General features: G+C 40.7%; 1 protein-coding gene across 1 annotated transcript in view; it reads right to left on the reverse strand.

Annotated features, from left to right (window-relative positions):
* Window positions 1–1,908: 1,908 nt before the first annotated feature.
* The window catches only part of SMIM31 (small integral membrane protein 31), a gene marked incomplete at its 3' end in the record, with an annotated part of 29,078 nt that continues 11,445 nt past the window's right edge, over window positions 1,909–19,541 (reverse strand). Inside the window, exons 2-4 of the mRNA XM_070417246.1 lie at window positions 9,245–9,378; window positions 2,325–2,351; window positions 1,909–1,940 (exon numbers count right to left, since the gene is read on the reverse strand). Of these exons, the coding sequence (XP_070273347.1) occupies window positions 1,909–1,940; window positions 2,325–2,351; window positions 9,245–9,368 (183 nt within the window). The remainder of the gene's footprint in view (window positions 1,941–2,324; window positions 2,352–9,244; window positions 9,379–19,541) is intronic.

Here is a 19,541-nt window from a genome sequence, read left to right on the forward strand (position 1 = left end):
AAGTAAGTAGTAGGGACAGGATTCCAATGCTTTCTTACCTGACTCTAACATGTATATTCTAGCTAGCATTTCCCACTGACCCTGTATCTAGTCTCTTAAGATAGGAAGGGTAGAAAGGTTTGTAGGGTTTCTTAGGCACATTGACAAAATCAGATAATAGGTGCTAAGACATCTAAATAAATTCTTAACAGACACAAAGTTTTGGAACTAACAAAAGAATTCCAAGGTAATTTAAAATTTATCTTAATCGAGAAGGGAGTTCACTAGGCTTGGGCTTCATTTCTCTCTAAAGCTCTGTGTGACCTGGACGAGGTCACCAGGGTGGCTCACCTGGCAGTTCCCACAGCCATCCTGGAAGGCAGTGTCTGGCACAGGGATGTTGGAAGGCTGCTGTTTGTCAAGAGGCTGCACACACCTTTGATCATTACCTACCCAGAATGTCCTTATAATTCCCTAACGGGTCACTTACATTTTACCACTTCCTATGGGTCATTAGTCCAGACAGCTTTCAAAGACAGGGCCTGGTGTGCAGGTGGACAGCAATACAATTCAGGCAGGAAATAGCTGCATCACAATGTGCTGTTCTCTAAAGATATAAGGAGGTGTTACCCCAATCTCTTCTAAACTGATACTGCAGCTTCACAGTGTTCAACTTAAAAACTAAAGAACAACGAAGTGGATGGAAAATGATTCTTCATAATCAAGGAAATAAAAGGAAGCAGTGGCCTGGATAATTTAAAAAAATGGAAATGCACAAAACCATTTATATTTGACTTTGGCATGCATTAAATAATTTATTTTGTCCAGCAGGCATACCTATCCTAGTTCTATTTTATTCGACCGAAGTTAAAATGTATTTTCAGCTCATGGGTATATTAAACCTGAACATTATAGAAGGGTGGTCAAATGTACATGAGTTCAAAGAGCCTCTTTACATTGAGTTGTGTTTTCCTGAAGTAATTTGTGCTGTATATCACTGAGGTTGTGAGAAGGGGGTTTATAAATAGTTCTGATATTATCTTTGCACACAAACCAGCCTCATCATGGCAGTTCTGTTCATTCACAAGTTTATAGACAGGATTCTAACTGGTATCCTTTTGGGATTTTAGACACAGTATAGTAGGAATATCTACCTCATGTGTTTAATATGAGGATTAAATGATGAATATACATAAAACAATATGAGCTATTATTAGTAGTAGAAAGAGGTATGGGATAAAAGAGAAAGACAATGTTTTATGCTAATAACATTTGGAACTCATATGTTGAGCTTGTCTAAAGTTTGAGGGCAATACTGGCAATTGGTTAAGTTTTCATTCTCACTCCATGCCAGCACAGTGTCTTTTTGTAAATAGAGTGAAATAAAAATATATTTGCTGAATGGCCAACCAGTTCTAGTAACAAATTATGGAACTCTGTCTCATTATTTTGTAGTTGTATTTTCTGTTCATGCAAAACTAACTAATGATACAAGTTGATAAAGATAAGTGCCAAATTAATGATATCTTAAAGGTGTGCTATAAAAGTTCCACAGGGAGGGAGCTCATTTTGGGTTGGAGTGATTACAAAAGAGAGGAAATGAATTTAACCTTGAATAATAAAATTCAGGTAAAAGAGAAGGGGTGGAGTAATTATTAGTAGGTAAGTGGAAATTTCCCGCTTGGAAGAATACCAAGAGCCTTGGGAATTTTTACTTTATTCTCTAGGCCAGTGGTTGGCAAACTCATTAGTCAACAGAACCAAATATCAACAGTACAACGATTGAAATTTCTTTTGAGAGCCAAATTTTTTAAACTTAAACTATATAGGTAGGTACATTGTTATTAACTTAATTAGGATACTCCTAAGGCTTAGGAAGAGCCACACTCAAGGGGCCAAAGAGCCGCATGTGGCTTGCGAGCCGCAGTTTTTCTGCTTGGGAGATTTTTTTTTTTTTTTGTATTTTATTTTTTTTATTTATTTATTTTTTTTTGCCAGTTTCTTTTCTTTTATTTTTTTTTATTTTTATTTTTTTAAAATCTTTATTGTTCAGATTATTACATTTGTTCCTCTTTTTTCCCCCCATAACTCCCCTCCTTCCAGCTCCCACCCCACCCTCCACCCTCACTCCCCACCCACTGAGTTCATCCATAGGTGCATGATTTTTGTCCAGTCACTTCCCGCATCTCCCACACCCCTTTTCCCCCAAGAATAGTCAGTCCATTCCCTTTCTATGTCCCTGATTCATTATAGTCACCAGTTCATTCTGTACATCAGGTTATTTATTCACTTGATTCTTAGATTCATTTGTTGATAGATGCATATTTGTTGTTCATAATTTGTATCTTTACCTTTTTCTTCTTCTTCCTCTTCTTAAAGGATACCTTTCAGCATTTCATATAATACTGGTTTGGCGGTGATGAACTCCTTTAGTTTTTCCTTATCTGTGAAGCTCTTTATCTGACCTTCAATTCTGAATGATAGCTTTGCTGGATAAAGTAATCTTGGTTGTAGGTTCTTGGTATTCAGCACTTTGAATATTTCTTGCCATTCCCTTCTGGCCTGCAAAGTTTCTGTTGAGAAATCAGCTGACAGTCGTATGGGTATTCCCTTGTAGGTATTTGAGCCTCTTTCTCTTGCTGCTTTTAAGATTTTCTCTTTGTCTTTTGCTCTTGGCATTTTAATGATGGTGTGTCTTGGTGTGGTCCTCTTTGGATTCCTTTTGTTTGGGGTTCTCTGCGCTTCTTGGACCTGTAAGTCCATTTCTTTCTCCAGGTGGGGGAAGTTTTCTGCCATTATTTCTTGAAATAGGTTTTCAATATCTTGCTGTCTCTCATCTTCTGGCACTCCAATGACTCTGATATTAGTCCGCTTAAAGCTGTCCCAGAGGCTCCTTACACTATCTTCACACTTTCGGATTCTTTTTTCATTTTGCTTTTCCAATTGGGTGTTTTTTGTCGAATCTTTGTTTTGATTCTTGTGCTCCTCTGGTCTGCTATTGGGTATAATATTCTTTATTTCAGCCCGTGTATGCTTACTTTCTAATTTCTTTATCGTAGCATCGAGGGTCTCATTAGTTTTCGTGAGGCTCTGCACAAATTTATGGCAAGCCCTCAAAATTGCGATTCTTAGCTCCATATCCTCCATTTCTGTCATGTTTTTTTTGTCTCCGCATCTTTTATGCTTTCTTGGTGCACCCCCTTGTGGTCTCTGTGCGCAGTCTTGTTCTAGCCAAGCCTTAATTGTTGTAGTTAACACTAGAGGGATTTGACCACCAGGCCGACTGGCTGTGGAAATCAGCTGTGGGAAAACTTCAGTCCTCAGGGGAGGCGCTAGTCCAGCCCTTGCCTGAGGCGATCGGCAAATGGCTGTGCGCAGGGTTTGGGCGGGGCGGGCTCAACAGGGCGGGGGGAGGGAGCAGCTATGGCCGCTCTCAGTCCGTCCCCAGGGGCTCTGCCTCTCTGTCCCAGCAATCGCTGCAAACCTCGGAGGGGCCGTAGCCAGACAGTCCCGCTTCTCCCGTTTGAGTCTGGGTCCCTAGAGACTCGCCCGGATCTGTAGCCCAGAGTCTGAGACTCGCTCCTGATTGAAAACGACAATCGCGCCCTCAGCCGCCAGCCCGCTTTGCGCGCGCACCCTCACCACCGCACCGCCGTACCTTTAAATTTTCCACACTGCGCCTCCGCTGAGCGTCGGAATGCTGTTGTTTTTGCTTCTAGTTGAAGAGACTCTCCTCATCCAGCCTTCCCGTGGTTCTGGTTGATGTCCGCTCCGACTTTTAGTTGTATTTTTGAAGTGGTTGTCCACGGCGGCAGTCTCCGGTGTTTACCTATGCCGCCATCTTCGATTCCCCCCTGCTTGGGAGATTGACATGTAGTTTATGAAAATGATCTTCCCAGCTATACTTGCTGCTAATGCCTAAATTTGAAATTTAGAAATGATCAGAATTTAATGGAATTTAATAGAATGTAATCTATTAGGTGGATTGCCATCAGCATTAAATAAAGAAAATTAAAGCAGAATATAAAGTATTAAAGTATATCACCAGTAGTGAGGCTAAGTATTATTTTAAAAGCTTCCATTTCAGTTGTGCACATGTAGGTAAGTGTTTGTGGGGGAGGAGGGGGGGGCGGGGGGGGGGGGGGAGATCTGGAAATGAATTTCAGCCAAAAAATGTATAAAACCACCGAGTTAAGAGTTTTTGATGAGATTCTTTAGAAGTGAACATGTCTTTCTTTTCTCCATAGCAGAAATAGTTGTATTCAACTAGCAACCATATGCTTTTTATTATATACATATCAGATTATCATATATAGGGACTAGACCAGGGGTGGGCAAACTTTTTGACTCGAGGGCCACAATGGGTTCTTAAACTGGACCGGAGGGCCGGAACAAAAGCATGGATGGAGTGTTTGTGTGAACTAATATAAATTCAAAGTAAACATTATTACATAAAAGGGTACGGTCTTTTTTTTTTTTAGTTTTATTCATTTCAAACGGGCCGGATCCGGCCCGCGGGCCATAGTTTGCCCATGGCTGGACTAGACTGTGTTTTGTGAAAGACAAACCCCGCCCCACCCCCCAAAGTAATAATGTTGATTATGTTCAGGTTTCTACAATGGGGAGAGCACTGCAGACCAGAAGGTGAATCTCAGTGGGGTGGTTTTACCCGAGACTTCTGTAGGGAGAAGTAGAAAAGTTACAGGTGGGGTGCTGTACCGTTGGAATTATTTTGTAATCAAGGGAAATCTCAGTTATCTGTGCAGGAAAAGTTTATCTCTGTGTCTAGCTAGTTTCAGGAGGACAAATAGTTCTAATCTCAGCTAAATCACTTGTGAGACAAAGAACAGGGAGTTGGAGGGTCTGTGTCTATTCTTGTCAGCAGGTTCAAGAAGTGTCCCTGTCACAGATAAACAAAGGAGTCACCGAGAGACTTATGGAAGTCAGGAGAAAGAGTGGGCTCGAATCTTATCTATGCCAAATGGGGAAAGGTGATTCTTTCGCTAAGGCATTTCCCAGGACACATGAGTGAGGGGATTTAAAAAATAATCTAGCTGTTTTCCAGAAGTAGAAAGCTCAGGTCAACTTCCATGTTGTCAGTTTTCTCTTCTGGGTTGGCTTTAAAGAAAGCATAGAACCGAATTTCTGACCCACATGTTACAAGTGGTTATACTAAGAGTTTGCATCCAGCTAATTGCTTGGATAATAACTGATGGCAGTTCCATTTTTAGTTTTTTGAGGAAACTCCATACTGTCTTCCATAGTGGCTGCACCAGTCTGCATTCCCACCAGCAGTGCAAGAGGGTTCCCTTTTCTCCGCATCCTCTCCAGCACTTGTCATTTGTTGATTTGTTGATGACAGCCATTCTGACAGGTGTGAGATGGTACCTCATTGTCGTTTTGATTTGCATCTCTCGGATGATTAGTGGCTTTGAGTATGTGTTCATATGTCTTTTGGCTTTCTGAATGTCCTCTTTCAAAAAGTATCTATTGAGGTCCTTTGCCCATTTTTTTTATTGGGTTGTTTGTCTTCCTTTTGTTAAGTTGTGTGAGTTCCCTGGTGGCTAACATTGTTGAGCATATAATTCTGTAACAGGTAACTTCTTTTTAATCTGAGAATAGTTGGTACTGGAAAAGATCATTTAAAGTGAATCTACTTTCAGAGCAAAATTTAATAGAAGACAGCGGGAAAAAAAAAGTTTGAATGGACCTTTATCTTGAAAAATAAAACTTAAAATGTAGTGATTATTTAGTAACATGCAATTTGTAAATATAAGCTAATTTTAGAATGATGAATGGATGAGATGTTGATTTTTCTGACACACTTGTATCATAGCTCCATAAAATATTTTTCTCTTTTTTTGTGATTTTCATAGCACAATTTTATATAGGATATCCTTTGCAAAAACATTCGAGGCTTTATCAGTTATCTGAAATGTCTTGCAATCCTTTGATATTCACCTTATTTTTTGAAGTGCCTGTGTTTCCTTCTCTTCTTCATTTGATAGGGGGTCTAGTTCTATTCAATGTCTATTTGTCAGTGACCTTGCCTGGGCGATTCCAGCAGTCCTTCCCTTCCCTTACATCTGCTGTATGTGATGTCACCTGGTAGTTGATTTGTATTGAATGTATTGTATTGCTGAATATTTAAAACAAAGACATTGGCCCAGTGTGTGGATTACTTGAGTGCAAATTTCCTTGGTTCTGTCATCTGTATTTTCCTTTACTTTATGATGACCCTTGCTGCTCTATCTAAATTTCTAATTATGAAAACTTCAAAAGAGAAAACTCCAATAACAGCCATACCTCTGCATTTTAAATGTTTTATTTCATGTAATAATCACTTCAACTCTATGAGGCAGGGGCTATTATTATCCCTTGTACACAAGTGAAAAACAGGAAGCTTTGAGAATTTGTGCAGTTTGCCCTAAGTCAGTTATTAAATGGCAGAGTCAGGACGGGAACACAGCAATGTTTAATTACATAGTCTGTACTCAATGGTATGCTAGCCTTCTCCTCACCAAGCCCACCCATTTTTAAATTTTTCCTACCTTAATTTTTTTTTTCTTTGCCTGGATTTCCTTATCTATTTACTAGAAATTTACTGTTGTTTTTTTAATATAAAAATATTTTAAAATTACAGTTTACATTCAATATTATTTTGTATTAGTTTCAGGTATACAGCAGAAGGGTTAGATAACCTTATACTTGACAAAGTATTCCCCCTGATATTTCCAGTATCCACTTGCACCATACATAATTAGTACAATATTATTGACTACTAGAGGCCCGGTGCACAAAAATCTGTGCACGGGGGGGTGGGGGTGGGGGTCCCTCAGCCCAGCCTGTGCCCTCTCGCAGTCTGGGACCCCTAAGGGAATGACCACCTGCTGGTTTGGGCCCGTTCCCTGGGGGATTGGGCCTAAGCTGGCAATCAGACATCCCTCTGGCAGCCCAGGAGCCCTTGGGGGATGTCCATTTGCCAGTGGAGAGCAGACCTAAGCTGCAGTCAGACATCCTTAGCGCTGCTGAGGAGGCAGGAGAGGCTCCCACCACCACTGCTGTACTGGCAGCCATCAGCCTGGCTTGTGGCTGAGCAGAGCTCCCCCTGTGGGAGCGCACTGACCACCAGGGGGAAACTTCTGCATTGAGTGTCTGCCCCCTGGTGGTCAGTGTGTGTCATAGTGACCAGTCATTCCCAGTCATTCTGCTGTTAGGGTCAGTTTGCATATTACCCTTTTATTATATAGGATAGAGGCCTGGTGCATGGATGGGGGCCAGCTGGTTTGCCCTTCAGGGTGGGGGTCCCCACTGGGGTGCCACTGGGGTGCCTGGCCAGACCTCCTGAATAATAGTGCCTGGGCAATTTATATGCAAATTAGAGTTTCATAAAATCTCTAGGCGATTCGTATGCACATTAGAGTTTGAAAACCTCTACCCTAAAGTGAGCGGTTGCAGACAGAGGCCTCCTCATATCTCTTGACCTCTGAAGATATTGAGAAGACACTGGCCAATAAACAGTTCTGTTCAATTTCTGTGCATTTCAAATGATAGCTGATTTATATATATATATATATATATATATATATATATATATAATATTTTCTTTAAGCTGTTTTCTTATTTGGAGCCCCTCCCACCCCACCTACCCTACTCTGTCAATATCCAATTGCACAAGATGGCCATATCTTCTGGGAAGACCTTCTCAATCTTCCCATTGTGACTCCATTGTTCTTATTAAAAACCTCTGGTAGACCATTTATTGAGTTCTGGTTATACAACTGAATCTCCCACTAGACTGTTGGTAGAAACTGATTTCCTGAGGTAGAAACTGATTCCTGTTCACCTTTTGATCTTCCATTACGCACAGCTTCAGCCCATTGCATTTATAATGAACATGTCTGAAATTAAATCTGCATCTTTTAAGTTTATTTTTATTTATTTTTTATCCTCTCCTGAGGATATGTTTATGGATTTTAAAGAGAGAGAGAGAGGAAAGAAGAGAGAGAGAAGCATCAATCAGTTGCCTCCTGTACATGCCCTGACGGGGAATGGAACCCGCAACCTTTTGTTGTATGGGGCAATGCTCCAACCAACTGAGTCATCTGTCCAGGGCTTAAGTTTATTTTTAGTGGCTCCTGCAATTCTCTGCTTGTGCTCAGAAAGTAAATTAAAGTAACTCTGCTATTTTAATGAAGGTAGATTTTACTCATGTCTTATCACATTTGGGAAAGTGTACACCTTTTGTATTCTCATGTAAAAATTACTATGGCTTTTTCTGTAAGTGTTGTATATCTATAAGACAGAGAATAAAATTTTATCTCACAGAGAGCACTTCTATTAGAGCCAAAAATTGATGGAGGGGTATCACAATTGTAGGAAAAACAATTTTATTTTTATGATTTTCTACAAATATGTGTAATTTTCTTGGCATATCCCATACTGTACACACATATAAATAATTTGGCCTCAAAAATGACCAGTTATCATCAATTTTGTATGTAGCTTGGTAGGCCCTAAACTACAGTGAAATACCAAAAACTACCATTTAAATTATATACTCTTTTGCCAACAATTGTTATTATTGGCAATGAGCAAACATGGTGTTAAGTTTTTAAAATACTTCTATATATTTTTAAATGTTTGGGTTTGACAAGAAATCATTAGAAAAAAACTTTTAGTTATTTTCCTCTCCATGTATAGTTCAAAGAAAACACCCACCCCCCCCTCCGTATGTACTATAATGGAATTTGTTTCTTGTTAATTTGCATTTAGCCTATAAAAAATATCCTTTAAAGATTTTTTAAGGCATTGGGCTTTTGGCACATATTATGTTTCTAATTAGGAACAGGGATGGGAGGATGGGGGGAAAATAAAATTAGATAAACACACACATGTGTGGATATGTAGTTATGCATATATAAACATATGCATGTATTTATTACATATGCATAAAATACATTATACATATAAGAATTAGATTCAGGTACAAAAGATCTGCCAAATTCTGGGATTAGAAGTCATGTGAATGATTTTTTTCATTTCCAAACCTTTCTAAATAAGTTGTGGTAAAGTAAGTGCCATAGTAGATGTTTCAGGCTATTTAATAAGCAAACATTTTCTCTCTCCACATGTACACACATATCACCCTAAAACAAACTCATTCTCACAGATGGAACCAATTCAAGCCATGCAAACGACACAAAAAGATGATTGGGAGGAGAAAGGAAATAGAGACTAACCATGAAGAGCTCTCTCTTTTTACCTGCATTCCTCTCTTCCGGATTAGTGTAGATGGAAGCTGCAGTAAATAATGAAAAGATAACAAAGGCCAATAAAATGAATGCCATTTCCAGGTTGGTGAATGGAAGCTCCATGGACCACCACATACTTCTTCACCTTCAATAGAAACCAAACACTGGTTTAGCACACTCTATCCAGAGAGAGCTTGTTCAGCAATTATTTATTTTAGAATCAAACACATATAAAATTTACTAAAACGTGTTAAAATACTTCTGTGCACCTGGAACAAATCACCCGGGACTGGTAAAAATGGGTTGTGCTCAATTCTTGAAATTTGGCCCAACTATTGGTATAACTGAACTTTCACCTCTACTGTGTAGATTGGAAGAGAGCATGGAATTCTTTATGTTTCCACACATCTGTGGGTTTTTTTGGACACAACACTGGGAGTAAAGATAGGGTATATTTCATTTTATGAAGGAAGAAGTAGTAATGTTGATATCTGACATGTCTATACTCATGTTCAGAGTAAAATCTCTTTGGTTCATATGCCTGACGTTACCTGGCATCTGCTAGTCAAGTGAGATGTGTGCAATTGAAGCAGTTTTTTTTTTTTTTAGTGCAAAAACCATAGACCTCAGAGCAGCTGTATCAAACCTAACCCAGATAAAAATAAATGTGTTCATAATTTAACCATGAAAACTTCCAATTTCAGACTGAGAAAGTGGAGCTCATGTATTTCCATTGGAGGAAAATTATAGCACCATCCAGTTGGAAGTCACCCCTCTTTCTGTCTTTCAGTGTTTACTACACAAATGCCAAATATTTAAGCCACTGCAGACATCTGTGGGGATGTTATAATTTTAAGAATTCCTAGAGAAAGAGATTTCACATCCTTTCATGGCAACTCATCCCAAATTCTTCTTATTTTAGGGGAGTAATTTATTGGGGTCTTTCACGTAAGGGTTCAGGTTCAGAAATAGTGAGCATATAGTACAAAAAATGCCATATACCATCTCTCCATCCGCCCCCTTTTTGCCTATTATTAACAGCTTGCAGTAGTGTGGTACATTAGTTACAATTAATGAACCAATATTGATACATTATTATTATTAACTGAAATCTATAATTTACATTAAGGTTCACTCTGTGTTATATAGTTCTATGGGTTTTGACAAATGCATGTCGACCACCATTACAGTATCATACAGAATAGTTTATCTTGTGCTTCATGTATTATTCATTCCTCTCCTCTCTCTTCCTCAGCCCCTGGAAATCTCTTTATTGTCTCTAGTTTTGCCTTTTCCAATTGTCATATAGTTGAAATCACAAAGAATGTAGACTTTTCAGATTGTTTTCTTTCACTTAACAATAAGCATTTAAGGCACTTCATTTCTTTTTATGGCTTGATAACTCATTTCCTTTATTTTATTTTTTATTTTATTTTTTACCACGGAATAACATTCCATCATATGGATGTACTACAGTTTGTTTATCCATTCACCCATTGAAAGACAGCTTGGTTGCTACCAGCATTTGGTGATTATGAATAAAGCTGCTATAAACATTCTAGTGCAGGTTTTATGTACACATGATTTTTAAAAAATATATATTTTATTGATTTTAGGGAGGAAGAGAGGGGGAGTAGAGATAGGAACATCAATAATGAGAGAGAACCATTGATTGGCTGCCTCCTGCACACCCCATACTGGGGATCGAACCATGACCTCCTGGTTCATAGGTCAACGCTCAACCACTGAGCCACACTGGCCAGGCTGTGTGCACATGATTTTTCAATCTAGGACCATGTTTGATGGATCATATGGTAAGACTGTGTTTGGCTTTATAGGAAATTGCCAACCTGTCTTCCAAAGTGGTTGTACTATTTTGCATTTCTACCAGCAATGAATGAGCATTCCTATTGCTCTGCATCATTGCATCAATTTGGTATTGTCAATTTTTGGATTTTAGTCATTCTAATAGGTGTGTAGTATGTTTTCATTAGCAATTCCTTAATATATGATGCTGAACACCTTTTCATATACTTATTTGACACTACATATCTTCTTTGTCTTTGATGCAGATCTTTTGCCCATTTTAAAATTGGGTTGTTTGTTTTCTTATTGCTGAATTTTAAGAGTTCTTTGTATATTTTAGATTCAAGTGCCGTGCCATATAAATGTTTCCCAAACAGTTCTTAACAGTGTCTTTTGCAGAGTAGTTTTTAATTCTAATAAAGCCCAACTCTTTTTGGATCATGCTTAATTGTATTAAAAAAACCTCATTGCTAAACCCAAGATCATGTAGGTTTTCTTCTGTTGTCTTTTAAGTTTTAGAGTTTTGCATTTTATAGATCTACAATTCATTTTGAGTTAATTTTTGTCAAAGGTATAAGTCTGTTTAGTTTCTCCTCTTCTCTCCCTTCTCCTCCTCCCTTTCCCCCTACTCCTCTCCCTTCCTCTTGCTCCTCCTCCTGCTCTTCCTCCTCCTCCTTCTTCAAATATGGATATCCAGTTGCTCAAGTACCATTTGTTGAAAAGATTATCCTTTCTCTATTGTAATCTCTTTGCTCCCTTGCTAAAGATTAATGACTATCTCGGTGTGTCTATCTCTGGGCTCTCTATTCTGATATTTCTAGAAACTTATTTTGTGGAGCTGTTTTATGACAATTTAAGCACTGTCCTGTTGATCTCAAATCTGCTTGTATATTAATTATTTTAAGATAGGAGACGAGCTAGCTCAACAAACTGAAGACAGCTCTTACTCTTGTGTTATCAGTCTTCACCCTGGAGAGCTTCTGTGCATGTCCTCTGCCATGATGGGTAAAAGCAGCCCCCTTCTCCCCCCCCCCCCCCCCACCCCGCCCCCCAGTTCAATACTGAGCCAAATAGTGATGCTAGTTTAGGAAGGAAACAAGGCTTCAGGGGGAAATAGGAACCTTCAGTTTGGCACTAAAGAAACCCCAGATTTTGGTAGACAAGAGAGGCAAAGTAAATCTAAAGAGAAAAGATTAATTGATTCAACACATGCTTTTTGAGTGTGGCATTATGCTAAATTGTTTGTGGTGAAGTGAGGTGATGGGAGGAGAGGGAAGCAGGAGCAGGACATAGGTGACATGTAACGAGCACTTAAAATGGACCAGGCACTATTTCAGGAGTGCACAGCCTTCATCTCCTTGAATCCTCCTAATCACTCTGTATGGTAGATACTATTATTCTCTCCATTTCATAAATGAGGGCACTAAGCACAGAAATATAAAGTAACTTATCTTAAACTATAAGATAGTATATGGCAGAGATAGAATATCACCCCAGGCAGCCTGGTTCCAGAACCCTCTCCCTTAATCCATATACTCTACTTGCATTCATCCAACCAACTAAGCAAGCAAACCAAAAATTCATAGTTAGAATCCGGTTTGGCAAAGCATTTTGTGGATTAACTGGAAAGGAGTTTTTATGGAAGGTACCGTGATAAGATAATATCAGCTAAGCAAACACAATTGACAGATTTCAGTGCCAAGGTGAGAGCTTAGACCTTTTTCAAATGGTATTCAAAGGTGACTATAAGGTCTTTGATAGAACAATGACACGATGTAGCAGTATTCTGAGAATATTAATTGCATTTCTATGTAATTAAAAAAAGAATGATAATCAGAAAAAACTCAGAATGAGATTTTCAGCTCTGTATTAGGTTCCACAATAGTAATAGAGTGGGAAGGATGAAGCTAAGAGCCACCTGGAAGGAAGGGCAGGAGGATCTTGGGAGTTTGCTGGTTATATGGGGTTCAGAGGTCAACCCAACACTAGTAAAAATGCAGTACAAGGAGGAAGAAGAGAGATGAAGGTCACTAAAAAAATCCACAGAATCTTGTGTGAATTGGCAGTAGAGAATATTAATCCCTCAAACTTTCTCATGGTTAGTAGGGATGCATACACTCATACATTCTGCACTCCTCCAATATTTGCAATTCAATTGATCATGCTTTTGCTTTTCCAGAGAATATGAAGACTACTAAGTCAGTTAAAACAGCTCAGAGAACAACAACAAAAATAATTCTCATTGCTAATATTCTTTTTCCTCATGAAAAAATATAGCAAAGCAAAATAAAAAACAGAAAAGAAATGGTGCCATCTAGTGGTGACTCAGTGCTGTGGGTGGGAGAAAGAAATGATTTACTCAAGCTTTTTAGTGATGTTTCATTATATGTATATTAGAGGCCTGGTGCATGAAATTCATGCACGGTGCGGTCTCTAGACCTGGTTGGTGATTGAAGCACGAGTGTCTGATGTGGAAAGGCAGGTCCCAGCTGACCTCTGGGCCCTGGGCAGCACCTGGGTGTTGGGGTCCAGCCCCAGCAGGTCCAGGGATCCCCAAAGGTGTGGACAGAGTTGGCGAAGAATGAATGACATGGAAACTGGTTTCAGTTCATCAGCATAGCGAGGTTCTCCCTCCAGGATCTCCAGCGAAGTTCTGGTTAGGAACTCCAACCAAGTTCTGGTCAGGATCTCCAACCAAGTTCTGGTGCCATGTTCTCTCGCTAGGTTCTCCAGCCAGGTTCTCCAGGTTCTCCAGCCAGGTTCAGTCACCAGGTTCTTTAGCCAGGTTCTATCCAGGTTCTTTTGCCATGTTCTGTCTAGGTTCTGTCTCTAGTTTCTCTCTAGGATCTCCAACCAAGTCCTGTCTCTAGGTTCTGTGTCTAGGTTCTTCAGCCAGGTTCTCTCACTAGGTTCTGTTTCTAGGTTCTGTGTAGGATCTCCAGCCAAGTCCTGTCTCTTGGTTCTCTCTCTAGGTTCTCTGTCTTGTTGTCTTGTCACATCTGTATTTATACCAGTTGATTTTAATCCTATCAATTTCTATTCCAAAGGTTAGGGCATTTCTTATCTCCATTCCAGGGAGTAAAGATTATGTAGCTTAAGGGTGATTGTTCGTAGTTAAAGTGATTAACTACCTGCTTGGCATTTAGTTAAGAGGTTTTATTCCCTCCCTAACTTCAGGGAAAAATTCCTACCTGGGGAAACAACCTTTCTCGGAGAGGTGACCTTGGTTAAAACACATAGCGCCAAGAAGGGGAGCAAACATCTTAAGAACAGTATGCCATATACGCCAGGTCCCTTGAAACATATGCTGTGCAGATGTTTCTTCTCTGCAGCAACTGTGTCAAGCAGCAAGGATGGACCGGCTCCTGGCACCTGGGCCCCTGGGGCCCCCATGTGCCTCCCTCCACCTGAGTCACGGTGTCCGAGTCCCCACATGGAGATATGGTGAACGTGGCCAGAGGGGTGCAGTGTGGGCCTCTGGGCTGCCCAGCAGCGCTGCACGGAAGCCAGGCGGGCAGCACACTCTCCTGACGAGCCTTGCAGACTGGCTCCTGTGCCAACCCATGGGGAGCCTGACCACCCCTGTGGTCCTGGCTGCTGCAGCCTGGCTCACCCAGAAGAGGCCATGTGGGTGCAGGGCGGGCTCCTCGCGGGTGCCCAGCACCTAAGTGTGGGGGACTTCCCTGGAATGCGAGCCCTGGCATCCCTGGAGTGGGTAGCAGGGGGAGTGAGAGCAAGCTTGGCGGACACCCTGCATTTTCACCACACCTCCGTCCCTGTCACTCCCGCCCCCAGGTAGCCGGCGAGAGGTTGCAGCGTGTTGCCAACACCCGGCATGTTCCGTGACACCCCCGGTGGTCAGTGCACATCATAGCAAGTGGTCAAACTCCTGGTCTCCTGGTCAAACGACCATCTGAGGGGACGATTTACATATTAGGCTTTTATTATATAGGATTAGAGGCCTGGTGCATGGATTCGTGCACCAATGGGGTCCCTCGGCCTGGCCTGTGCCCTCTTGCAATCCGGGACCCCTTGGGGCATGTTGGAGGGCCAGTTTTGGCCCTATCCCCACAGGCCAGGCTGAAGGACCCCACCTGTGCACGAATCCATGCACTGGGCCTCTAGTGTGCATATAAGATCTTTGGTTAATCTCTTCCCGCCCTCCCCACTCCCCCCTTCCCTCTGAGATTCATTAGTCTGATCCATGTTTCCATGCCTGTGCGTTGAGCATCTGCCCCCCTGGTGGTCATTGCATGTCACCTATGGGTACTGGTCAAATGGTCAAACGTTGGACGATTGCTTAGGCTTTTATATATATAGATGGTATCTTGTATGGTATAACACACCTATGCCAAATAGTTTCCCATATTCTTCAATTTTGTTCCATTCAAGAATATCCAATGACTTTAAGGTAACTGTTTCTAGAAGAAAGCATCCAGTAATGTTTTCTGTACATATAGATCATATGCAGTGAGCTATTTCTATCTTAACATCTTTATGCTGTTATTCTATGCATAAAAAAGACAGAAACTGAAAGCTAGGTAAAAAGATGTAGTACAATAATATACATTTGCCAGATATCTATAGCTATTCAATGTGAAATCTAATTATCTCCTAGTTTAGTGCTCAGGGTTCAGAGCCCTTAACCAGGAACTCTCTACCATCCTGACCTTAATTCCAGAAAAGGCAGTTCCATGGTCATCTTCTGGTCTTCAAACCAGTCAAGAGTTTATTGTTACCTTTAGATGATCGTTACCTGCACTCCCTTTACTCTTGAGTATTCTCTGGGAGCATCTAGAAAACAATTGGTTGTACAGCCTGCATTTCTTCCTGGATTGCATATCTATACTCTGATTGTTAGGGGGCAGAAATAGAATAGTGGGGACTAGCTATAAGTATAAGAAATATTAATCATGACCCTAACCGGTTTGGCTCAGTGGATAGAGCATCGGCCTGTGGACTGAAGGGTCGCAGGTTCGATTCCAGTCAAGGGCATGTACCTTGGTTGCGGGCACATCCCCAGTGGGGAGTGTGCAGGAGGCAGCTGATCGATGCTTCTCTCTCATCGATGTTTCTGACTCTCTATCCCTCTCCCTTCCTCTCTGTAAAAAACCAATAAAATATATTTAAATTAAAAAAAATAGAAATATTAATCATGTTTTGTTACCTGTGATTGTTTTGTTTGATTAGAGAAAGCACATTCTAACCTGACTGAGAGCTGTATGCCCCAGGACATAGGAGTTAATCTAGGAATGCAGTCAGTCCACTCTCCTTTTCCAAGAACTGTCTATAATCACGGAAAGATTAACAACCTCCTTGCTGACACAATCAGGTCCCGGGGGCACTGACCCTTTGCCCACCCTTTGTGAGCCCCCAACCCCTATTTCCTGTAATCTGGTTCGGGAGGCACCCAACCTCTGCAAACCCCCCAGCCCACATTGCCTGTAACCTGTAACCACTACACCTTGCCTACTTTCCCATGCCTGTAATTCTTACTTTCCCATGAATCTTTGTTCTTCTACCCAATATAAGCAGCTGGCTCATGGGCAGGGAAGAGCAGAGTTTTGTGGATGACCTGCTGCTCTGCCATACTGCCGGCATTATTGGGATAAATGCTCGTGTATAATTCAACACTGTCTCTGATTAATTGGCTCAAGTAGTGGCAGGCAGCCTGGACCCATCGGTTGTCCCGGTTCATATTCTGGTGACCCAGATGGGACCACATGCAGGTTAGTCCTCTGAGGTCCATACTGGGGATCACGCTTGCTGCCTGGACTGGAGGTTCCTGGGGCTGAGGCCTGGACTCTTATTTGCAGCGCTGTCAGTCCTTTCCTGTTTTGAGTCCCAGCCGCAGCCCCAGCAATTCCATTGTCTCACCCAAGACCGAAGTTGAATCTTGTGTTCTGTAACTATGTAACAGGGGGGCATCTGTTGTCTGTTGCCCTCCCAACCCCCAATCTGGTGTGAACCTGATCAGCTCCTGGTTGCAAGCGGCCTCTCACAATCCTTGCCTGGTCTCCAAACTCAAGCCTGATCAGTTTAGGGTTGAGACAGGGCCCTGCATGGTGCAGGACTTCTGTCTGGCTGTGCACGGTAAGCCACAAATAGTTGTCTGTCTGTTGTGCACACCTGTAAATATTGTATATGAGAGAGTCTCTCTTGATAGCTGTTTTGTGTCTCTTTGTTGTTTGGATTAATTTGTTTACAGATGGGGGGCATGTACCACTTTACAGATGGGGCATATACTTGTGTCAGGCTGAGCCCGTGGCAGGGATTTCAGGAACTTCCCAGCAGCTGCTGAGAGCTTTTAATATTGGGGATGCTCCCTGCTCTGCCTCTCAAGGCATCAGCTGACCGAAACGCTTAGGTAGTGAGAGTTCTTGTCTGTCTGCAATGTAACTTTGGTTACAGATGTTCTTTGCTTGCTTTCTTATCTTTTGGGGACTTAGTTTGCTCTTTGCCATTTTATGAAAACAGGGAATCCTCTGTCTCTGATGTTGGGCTTTGTGCCATTCAGACCCAAGGTCATTTGTTGTGCTGGGTTAGTGTGAGATAAGGTTCTAAGGCTAAAGTCCCAGTCCCTCTTTTTGGGAGTACTCATCTGTTTACTTTAGGGGTTGTTTTTTTGTTTCTGTTTTGAAATAGGATAAGATCTCTTCTCAAATGCAAGATTTCATGTTGTTACAGCTATTCAGAAAGAAAAAATACGGGAAATAAACCTAACCCCCCTCCTCCAAGGCCTGGGAGTTGGTGCATTCCTAGGAATAAGCTGTGGGGTGGGGCCTAATATTGCCCTCCCCCCGCCCCTCATGCCTTTTCTCCAGCCCCCTAAAAGTGGTCAGGACCATGTTTTTTTTTTTGTTTTTTTTTTTTTTTTTTATTTTTATTTATTTTTATTTATTTATTTATTTTTTATTATTATTATTTTTTTTTTTTCGCTTAAAGTATTACAAAGGGTATTACATAAGTGTCCTTTTTCCCCCCCGCCCTTGACAAACCCCTACCCTCCCTTACCCCCCAGTGTCTTATGTCCATTAGTTATGCTTATATGCATGCATACAAGTCCTTCGGTTGATCTCTTACTCCCCTCCCTCCTGCCCCCCAACTCTCTCTGGCCTTCCCACTGCAGTTTGACAATCAGTTTGAGGCAGCTCTGCCTCTGTATCTATTATTGTTCAAAAGTTTGTAATGGTCTTTATTATCCATGAATGAGTGAGATCATGTGATATTTTTCCTTCATTGACTGGCTTGTTTCACTTAGCATAATGCTCTCCAGTTCCCTCCATGATGTTGCAATGTCAGGACCATGTTATCCCTGTTCCAAATTTGCCAAGAAAATGGCTTGGGAAATAATAATTGGCTTTAAAATCTCATAAAGCTGTTAAGACAAAAATAAATAGACATACCTAAAATGATAAAGCTTTTCAGTAATGATTATATATATACCTAAACATAGTTCCAAAGTTTTTGGTAACTTAGGTAACTTAAACCTTTGGTGTCTTGCTGAGTTAAAAAATACAAATTATTTAATAGCTAGATATTTTGAAATAACAGGACACTGAGATCTGATTTTACTTACTTTTCGTTTCTTATTACAAAGAATCTAGAGGTGGACTTGAATCTTTTAATGAATATGTCTTGTATTTTATTTGAAATCGATCTCATAAAAACGTGAATGTATTGCTAATCTGAGGAATGTAAATTACTTGTCACCTAAAAATTAATGATGATTTCCTCTTTCATCGATGTTTCTATCTCTCTATCCCTCTCCCTTCTTCTCTAAAATTCAGTAAAATATATTTTTAAAAAAGAACTCTATATCTGGATTTATAGAAATACTGGCAAAGAAAATCAGGAGAAACAAAAAATGGTTATAGGACTGAATGAACTGAAAATAATGATATAGTTTTTGTAACTTTTGTTGAAAGTATTGCTGATTTTTAATCTTTTTTGTTTTTCAGACATAATGAAACTTGTTTCTTTTCCTTTTTTCAAAATATTTTTATTGATTACAGAGAGGAAGGGGGAGGTAGAGACAGATAGAAACTTCAATGCTGAGAATCATTGATTGGCTGCCTCCTGCACGCCCCACCCTGGGGATTGAGCCCACAACCTGGGCATATGCCCTGACTGGGAATTGAACCATGACCTCCTGGTTCATAGGTCGATGCTCAACCACTGAGCCATGATGGCCAGGCTTGTTTCTTTTCTTAAAGTAATTTGCAAATTATATACTTTTCTCCCTGACTCATCCCTCCAGAACTTAGTAATAATTAATGAGTGAGACATGGCAATATATTTCTTTGTATGAATTCCATAAGAACAGTTTCCATTCGTGGTTTTATTAGCTAAAACTTTGACTAGGAATGTCATGTTCGAGAAAGACATGCCTGGACTCTGGATATCACCAAAAAGCTTTAAGGAATAAAAACTGACCTTGAAGGCAATACGAGCACCTTGGAGAAATAGCCTGCCTGGTACCTTGCTTGGTCATGTGGTTCA

Source organism: Myotis yumanensis, unplaced genomic scaffold (genome assembly GCF_028538775.1).
Source record: "Myotis yumanensis isolate MYYU_CA2020_CCGP unplaced genomic scaffold, mMyoYum1.0.hap1 SCAF_5, whole genome shotgun sequence".
Taxonomy (NCBI): Eukaryota; Metazoa; Chordata; class Mammalia; order Chiroptera; family Vespertilionidae; genus Myotis; species Myotis yumanensis.